Source organism: Austrofundulus limnaeus, unplaced genomic scaffold (genome assembly GCF_001266775.1).
Source record: "Austrofundulus limnaeus strain Quisiro unplaced genomic scaffold, Austrofundulus_limnaeus-1.0 Scaffold754, whole genome shotgun sequence".
In the NCBI taxonomy this organism is placed as follows: domain Eukaryota; kingdom Metazoa; phylum Chordata; class Actinopteri; order Cyprinodontiformes; family Rivulidae; genus Austrofundulus; species Austrofundulus limnaeus.
The window spans coordinates 11,651-20,630 of record NW_013953156.1 but is presented as its reverse complement, the minus strand read 5'-3'; the positions used below and the strand labels follow the sequence as shown (position 1 = coordinate 20,630).

General features: G+C 40.6%; 1 protein-coding gene across 2 annotated transcripts in view; it reads right to left on the bottom strand.

Moving 5' to 3' along the window:
- The window catches only part of LOC106532343 (latrophilin-1), a gene marked incomplete in the record, with an annotated part of 51,783 nt that overhangs the window by 31,422 nt on the left and 11,381 nt on the right, over positions 1 to 8,980 (bottom strand). For both annotated transcript variants that reach the window (XM_014028381.1, XM_014028382.1), the window contains 3 exon segments: positions 520 to 534; positions 1,357 to 1,466; positions 2,677 to 2,890. In XM_014028381.1, coding sequence (XP_013883835.1) covers positions 520 to 534; positions 1,357 to 1,466; positions 2,677 to 2,890 — 339 coding nt within the window.

Below are 8,980 nucleotides of genomic sequence, written 5' to 3'. Positions count from 1 at the left end.
AGAAAGAAAGAAAGAAAGAAAGAAAGAAAGAAAGAAAGAAAGAAAGAAAGAAAGAAAGAAAGAAAGAAAGAAAGAAAGAAAGAAAAGCTTCAAAGAAAGTTGTGTTATGTTTGAGCGACCACTTGTGTTTTTATTTGCGTGCAAAGACAGACTGAAGGAAAGAAGAAGACCAGGAGCGAGAGATGAGGGGAAGAAACCGAGGAGAGGAAAGCAGAAGAAAGAAGAAAAGAAGGAAAAAAAGGTGCAGAACCTGGATAAAATAGAATTTAAGGACGGCTTTGAATACACCAAGAGATGGATAAAATGTGTGTGGGGGGAAAAACAACTGTGTAAGAAATGGAAAAAACAGGGGGAAGGGGGCAACATCCAGCATGATTACGAAACAACGTCCTAGTGTTGGAGGAGGAGAGAAATGGCAGGATAGAGGTAGAGCAGAAGAAGAAGAAAAGAGGAGAAGAGAAGAGAAGGGGGTTTGGGAAGATAAGGAGAGATCAAGATGCTACAATGTTTTGTCTTTACCTTTTTGGTCCACTTCTACTCAAGCATAGGAAAAAAAAGAGGGAGAGAAAGAAAGAAAAGTCAGAGGGTGAAAGAAGGGGAGTCAGAAAGCAAGCAAGAAAGAAAGCAAAAGTGAGAAACAAGCAAGTAAAAGGAAGGAAAGAAAGTAAAGCAAGAAATTAAACAAATAGCAAGAGGTTAGTTAAAAAGCAAGAAAGAAAGAAAAGAAGGAAGAAAGATGCACAGATAAAGAATTTTTGGAGCTCATTCTCACCACAAACATTATTTTTCATGTAAAAATAAAAAAAGAAGCACAAAAGAGCCCCAACATTCTCCCCGTCTTCCTCCTCTTTCCTCCCCGTTCCTCCCCATTTCCCCTCCCTCCCCACCTCCCCCCGGTCTCTCCATCTCTCAATCAGGCTCCTGTGGAGAAAAGAGAGCAACTCCTGTGGCGTGAATCTGGAAAAGAAAACACACACACGCGTGCACGCACAAGTGCAAACGCTCACCCACGCAAACATGCTCACGCGACATTTTGTGACACTTTGCAAATGCCCTGCAGTTTTGTTTTGTTTTCTATTTTTCATCTTTTCTCTGTTTACTTTACCCATCCATCCAACTTTCTCTCTTTGTACCTCACAAACACTAACACACACTCACACTTCCTGAAGGGACAAAAGAAACACATCTCAATCTTCCCTACACATCAATCAGGCCTTCAGGGGAACAGCTGACATCAGAAGTTTCTTGATCAAACATCAACTCTTGACATTAGAGTGTTAACCATTTTGTGTACTTGTTTGTTTGTGTGTGCACAGTGTTAAACTGTTAGATGATTGCAGATAAATRTGTACTCACTGTAAGGGACACATTCATACTGGATCTCCAGGTACTTGTATGTTCCAGGGCAGGGGTCTGGGAAGACGTCAACCCCTGCCACCACCACACACTGAGTCCGGTTGTTGCATCTGTGGAACGTCCGATGGATGGATGAGTCGAAGGGATGGATGGAGTGATAAAACAGAGGAAGGAAGGATTAACAGACAGGAAAATGGAAGCAAAGGATGTTCCATTTGTCTGTGCTCCCTCTTGTTGAATATTGATCCCATCTTCTAGGAAAACAGTTCTGAGTACACACATGCACACAGCCAGGCATTCACACACACACATGACACACAAGCATCGACTTTGTGTTGTGTGTCCTGCCAGTCCCCACATACTGTATGATGTACAGCAACACACATACAGAGTGTGAACAAATCAGTCACTGTTTCTATTGATTATCTACAGAGCCCGCGAGGGGAGACGGGGGGATTTTTTTTCTTTTGCGTTCCCACACAATACTTTTGCATTACCTCGCAATATCTTTGCGTTACCTCACAATATCTTTGCATTACCTTGCATTACCTCGCAATATCTTTGCGTTACCTCACAATATCTTTGCATTACCTCGCAATACTTTTGCGTTACCTGGCAATATCTTTGCGTTACCTCACAATATCTTTGCGTTATCTCGCAATGCTTTTGTGTTACCTCGCAATATCTTTGCATTACCTCACACTATCTTTGCATTACCTCGCAATACTTTTGCATTACCTTACAATATATTTGCGTTACCTAACAATATCTTTGCGTTACCTAACAATATCTTTGCGTTACCTCACAAAACTTTTGCGTTACCTCGCAAAATTGTTTTGCGTTCTCAAGCAAAAGTTTGTTTTGTATATGAACGGAATTAAATCAGACTTTTATTTTGAAATATATGGTTACCAAAACAGGATGTGTCGCCACAAGTTCGTGAAATTGACATTGATGTTGTGTGGTTGTACTGTGTTAAAATGTCGGTATATGACATACTTCCATGCCGTGGCTGTGTGATATATTCATTCTGAAGCTGAATTAAAGTAATTGGCTAACTCGCTAATGGTAAACGTGAGTTTGTTAATAAACCTGCAGGCACAACAGTGATAAACGACTTTTGCGAGGGAAGGCAAAAGGTGTTGCGAGGTAACGCAACACTATTGCGTGGGAATGCAAAAAAATAAATAAATAAATAAATCCCCCATGTCCCCTCACGGGCTCTGTAATTTTCTGGACTGCTTAAATCAAAAAAGCCATGAACAGTTTTTTAAAACTCATGTATTTCTTTATATTTTCATCATGTGTGCACACGCATACCTCTGGGACATAATCTTCAGTGCGTCAGGGAGGTAACACTGTGTGTTCTCCATCTGAGAGGGGTCTGCATCACAGATCTTGTCATCGGTGCGTCCGTAGTTGGCGGTCTCCACCATGACCACGTCACTCCCAGGGCAACGCAACTCTATGGGGTAACCTTCGCATGCCAGCTCCCTGCGCAGCAACCCGAACGGCATGGTGGCCCGGGACATCGCTGGTGGAGGAGGAGAATGTCAAAAAAAAAAATGAAGGTCCGTGGTTGAAGAACAGTAGGAAGGAAAAGAAAAGACAAAGAGAAACAAGACATTCATAGTCACTCAGTTGTTTGACAGTGTTAACAAGATTTTAATGAAGCTTTCATTTTGTTGTGGTGTTCTGCAGTTTATTATCTAGTAAACCTGGTAAAAAAAACTGTTTTTTCATACATTACTACATAATGTTAGCCTGGTAAAAACCAGACCCTTGTCCTTCACTTTGCTTCTTTGCTTCAATCAGCCGGTCGAGACAGATGGCCGCCTGTCCTGAGCCTGGTTCTGCTGGAGGTTTCTTCCTGATTAGCAGGGAGTTTTTCCTCTCCACCGTTTGCTCAGGATGGGAGGCTGTGATGAAGTGATTCAACGCAGCCTGCTGGCTTCTTCTTTAGATCATTCTTTTTATGTACAGCGCCCTGAGACAATGTATGTTCTGACTTGGTGCTATATAAATAAACTTGAACTTGATGAACTTCTTACGAGGGTCTGGACTCATGGCTATAGAGAAGCAATTCTTGCTGAAGCGTGTGTGAGTGTGTGTGTCACTGTGAAGGAGGCTAAGCTAAGAAGCTAACCGGAAATCATGTGTACTGTAATCAACCCTGTGAGAGGAGAAAAGTACCGAGCTGAACGAGATGGCTGTAAATGAGGGCTGCTGCTTTGTAAGACCAATTTAATTTAATTTGGAAGCCTTATCAACACTGACTGGCTTCATTTATTGCCTCCACTGCCATTACTAACTAACTAGCAGGCACTGCGCAGAAAATCGACGTTGTTCAAAACTCCGCCTGTTTGTTGATTGGCCCAGGTAAAATAAACTACAAGCTGACTCTTCGCAGAAAATCAGCGTTCTGTTCTCCTATTGGTTCGGCTAAAAATCTGCCAGCGAAATCCTTATGCCAGACGGAGCAGTGAAGGGAAACTAGAATTCAGCGGAATTGCGAAGGAAGGAAAGGACCAGGCTAACATAATGTATGAAAATGACAAGTTTTCGATCTTGTAAATGTTTGTGTGTATGTGTATTTTTGTTTGTCTATTAGCAAAGTATCTGTGAATGAATGTTAATGAAAGTGAAAAAAGTCTATCATTTCTTGAAGAAATGCACATCAYCCGCCCCTTTTCACGTCAAAGGGAGGTTTAGACAATGATTTTCTTATGTTGAAAAATGATATAGATGTAGTTGTTTTGGTCAAAACTTGATTCAGTTTAAAATTATGTACAATTTACATGCAAATAATGTGAGATGTACCACTTAGAGTACATGGTGTAAATGACACTCAGCTTCTACCACACCAAATTTTTGCTCAGTATCTGTTAAACCAACTGAGTTAGCCATAGTTGCATTGATTAATGTACAGCTGTGACTGCCGTTTTGGATTGGGTTGGCTCCAAAGGGTAATTAGTTGCAGATGTTTGGCAACTTTCTAAGATTTTTAATACAATCAGTCAAGTAGTTCATAAAATATTTTACTAACAGATGAACAGCATTGACTCTAACCTGCAGTGCGAGGCACAGAGGAGCTCTGCAGCATGCCCGGGAAATGCAAGACCATGCAATAAATCCAGTGGGAAGTGTGGAAGTTAGATCAAATTAATCCATTCTGTGCATTGCTATTGTCTTTTTTAAATCCATATTGCAAAATAAAATCCACACTTTTGTAAGTGTGCATATGCTGCATGTTGCCTGTTGCCATCTGTTTCTGCTAAATTTTGACAGCATGTATGTATAAATATACTCATATATTTATTAATATAGCTAAGTTTTTGACAAAATTAGTCTGCCTTTGGTGAATTATTTTGAAAATATGGATGTTGTGCTTATTTCTTTTCCTGTTGGTTCATTGTGATGTTTGTAGATTGACTTCGCACTTTCTCTGTCATTTAGCAAAAATAGGATAAAATTTGCACACACTGCCACCCTGTGGATGCAGTGTAAATGTAAATGCTCTCATTGATTATAATAGTTTATTTTTACTGTGGAGGTTGGAGCGGAGTACATTAGAGAGCAGCAGAGCGAAGCAGAACACGGTGGAGAGAAACAGAGCAGACACAGTGTTAATTGGGTGTAAGAGTTAATGCTAGACTTTGAAGCCAAATTATACAAAAAGTAGCACTAGTAATTGCTATGAATGACTGAGCAACAACCACACTACATCGTGGCACGGTGTCTGTAAAACTGGCAGAAATAAAGACATATTTAGTGGTTATTATGTATTATATGGTGGCAGCCCGGCCGTCTTGAGTCAGATGATGACGTTCATCCAATGAGCCAGTTTCATTCAAATATTGCTATTGCTTCATGTGCAATTTTGCTAACAGACAGACACACAGAGACATGGGCATAAACATTATTGCCCGTCTTTTGGCTGCTGAAGATAACTATTTACATATGTCTTTTTTTAACTAACGCCAAAGCAGCCTAAAACACTATGAAATATTACAATGTGACATTTTGTTAACCATCCATATAATTTTGATGGATAATGATCAAATAATGATCCATCGCACATTGACCAAACATCCTGCAGATTTCAACTTGATATCAATATTAAGATGTTGGTGCTCAGAGGAAAAGTTGTCACTCATCATAACAACTGATAAAATAAATGTATAACGTTATTTTTTTTCCACGTTTTTTTTCCACACTTTTTGGAAAATTGCTGAAGTTGTAGTTTAGGTAATTTCAGCAAGTAACATTATTACTCGGATGACTTTGTCTATTTGTTGGCTTTTGATATATTCCCAGCAAACACAGACACATGTTGTTACTCCTGCTGCAGAGTGTAATCATCTTTATACACTAAGTTTGTCTTTAAAGGGGACCAAATGTGCAAAATTCACTTTTTTACTCACATTTCGGTCTGTACTGCTTCTGAAAACAGTCCAAGCACCAAAAAAATGTACCCATAGGTGTTTTTACTATAAATAAATGCTTTTGTTTGTGTCTTGAAATGACCTATTTTCAAACACCGATGGTTTGGGACCTCACAAACCGTACTCCAACCCAGCCCAACCTGAGCCCAGCCCCTCACCTGGTAACCCAAGGGGGGGCTCCGCCCACTTCTTCACATGACGAAAGTTAGTTCTGCTGTTTTTCACAACAGTCATGGAGAACAGAGATGCCTGGATCAATTTTATTTTTATTTTTGATGGATGGCAATATTCTAGCAATATTGCCAAAGAAAGTTGTAGTTTGTGTAAATAATTTCACCATGGACTACTTTAGAAACTATTATCCGCAGGATTTACCCAAGGGCTTCTACTAAAAGTAAACTTCTGTCTCTATTGTTCCTCACAAACCTGCAGATGATGGCGGTAAGGGATGTGTTGTGAGTTTGGTGTTGCTGTTGCTTCGGTATGAACATGATTTGTCATTTAGCACAAACTAATGTTGACTGTGCTGCCGGTGTTCTGACGATCTGTGCTACCTCGTCAGATTTTACTACTGGTAGCACAGACCGACAGAACACCAGCCTGGGGAATTGTGTTTGCCTCTCCGGGCACCAGTGTCTCTCTGCTGGAGTGGCCGCACAGCGCGGGGTGCTGTCCAGTGTTCTGTCAATCTGAGCTACTCATCAATCTGTCCTACCTTGTGGTACAGTACGGTAGCAAAATCTGATGAGGGAGTACAGATCGACAGAACACGGGGGAGGCCAGTGCATGTCACAAACTTCAGGCTTCCGTGTCTCCAGGGCTGTGGCGCAGGAGTCTCCAGACTGCTAGTCGCAGACCTTTACCGCCCCTCGGTAATCTTCGCCAGCTCCAGAAATCGGCAAAGGACGTGTGTTTGCCTCCCCAGCACCAAAGTGCCTGACTTCAGTCAGAGTCTATCCTTACCAAGCCCTGGGAGAGGCTACACTGCAGGCAGTCTGTCTACTACTGCTGTAACATTGTGTATCTGCTTATAGTAGTCATTTATTTTAAGTAACAGCACGTTCTGAAGAGAGCTAAAAAACAGGCAGAACTGAAATGGTGAAATTCCATTATCTGACATTCATTTTGTGAATTAAATCAAATGAACATGTTTTGTACAGCCCACAGTTGTATCCTAACTTGCTCTTGGACCCCCATAACAGGTCACCTTTAAATAACAGCTTTTGTATCGCACCAATCTTTCAGCACTGAAAATGAAGTCAGTGTTGCACACTAATGAATCCCCTGTGAGGTGGAACTGCCTCAGCTGAATCCTTCTTAAATCTGTATTTACTAAAAAAAAACACTTAATGAAAACGTAATAAGTTCTGGAAATATCAACACCTCTAAAACTATCATTAAAAGAAATGTGACTGTTGTCACAAATCACATCACACTTCCACTGTGACACCTGCTTGTGAGGAGATTGTTTTTTATCACAGTAGAAATGATAATGTTGTGAGAGGCCAGCTGAAAACTATCAGACAAATTAAAGAATTCACTTTTTTTCTTTGAAGGCTACATCTTAATGTGTTAGCCACATGCTTTGTGTGAAGAGTTAGAAAGCTGAAGAAAATCCAATTAGTGTTGCCTTAATTCAGTTGCCTACATCAGCTCAAGTATCATGCACACATGGCAGGCTGCATGCTCATCCAGATTAAATAAAACTAAATTAGCCATCACAATTCGGCACTAGCATGCGGCTGAAGGACTATAGATGTATGTGGGTCTGAATGATCCAACAGCTTTTAAAGTTTTATTCCTAAACCTGTCTTAAAACAAACTTCAAATGAGTTCAGATGTTAATTTATTTTGTTTTGTACATTTTTGTCAGATAGTTAAGTTAGATAATCCATTAAAGGGAGAGTGTTGTGCAAAAAATGATTTTTTCATCATGTCACTCCCTCATCAAAACATACACAGCTTTGACTCTTTCATCCATGTTTGAGAAATCCTTGAACCTCCTGTGGTAGCCATGTGGTACTGCCTAAATGCTTGCTGATATAAAGCACCACCTATTTGTACAAAGTGCCTCCCTAGACTCGTAACATACTCCTGGATTTCCATTTAAAACCCATTACCTTTTTGAGCAAAGAAGAGAGGAACCAAAAATAAAGTTCAAGTTTATTTATATAGCGCCAAGTCACAACATACGTTGTCTCAGGGCACTGTACATGAAAAAAGAACAATCTGTTCGGTCCTGGCTTCCCTCCACTGGCTGCCTGTCTGTTTTAGAGTCCATTTTAAAATCCTTCTGTTTGTTTTTAAGGCTTTAAACAACCTCGCCCCATCTTATTTAACAGAGCTTATTCACCGTTACACCCCTCCTCGGTCACTCAGGTCTGCTGACCAGTTGCTCCTGGTCATTCCCAGTTCTAAACGGAAGCTCAGAGGAGATAGGGTTTTCTCTGTTAGTGCCCCTAAACTGTGGAACTCCTTGCCCTTACAGGTTCGACAGGCCCCTTCACTGTCCATTTTTAAGACTCGTTTAAAAACTTATTTTTTCTCACTGGCCTTCAACCCAACTGAGATTTGATTTTACTCAACTTTTACTGTATTGGTGCTGATTTTACTTATTTAACTGTGTGATTTTATTGTGTTTTTGTATTCAGCTTTTATTTTTATGTGTTCAGCACTTTGTTTCAGCAGTGGCTGATATTATAGTGCTTTATAAATAAAGTTTGATTGATTGATTGATTGATTGAATCTAAAGAAGAAACCAGCAGGCTATGTTGAATCACTTCATCACAGTCTCCCATCCTGAACAAACGGTGGAGAGGAAAAACTCCCTGCTAATCAGGAAGAAACCTCCAGCAGAACCAGGCTCAGGGCAATAAAGATGACACCATGTGTCGGGCCTCTCCTCCTTCATCGCCGTTTCAATGTAATTTCGAATCTGCAACTACGTTAATCGTGCCAGTTCAGATCTGAGCTTGAATGTTCATATGCCCCTTTTCSACTAGTGCCACTTAGTGTAGTGTCGGTACGGTCGGTGTAGGTACGGGTCGGACCGGTTGGTTTTCCACTGACGTTCCAGTCCGGTTCCAATGGGTGTGTTTTGGGCGGTTGGTGGAGGTGGTTTTTAGGTATTTTGAAAAAAAAAATAATGGGCAAAATGAGAGATGGAAACACATTTAATG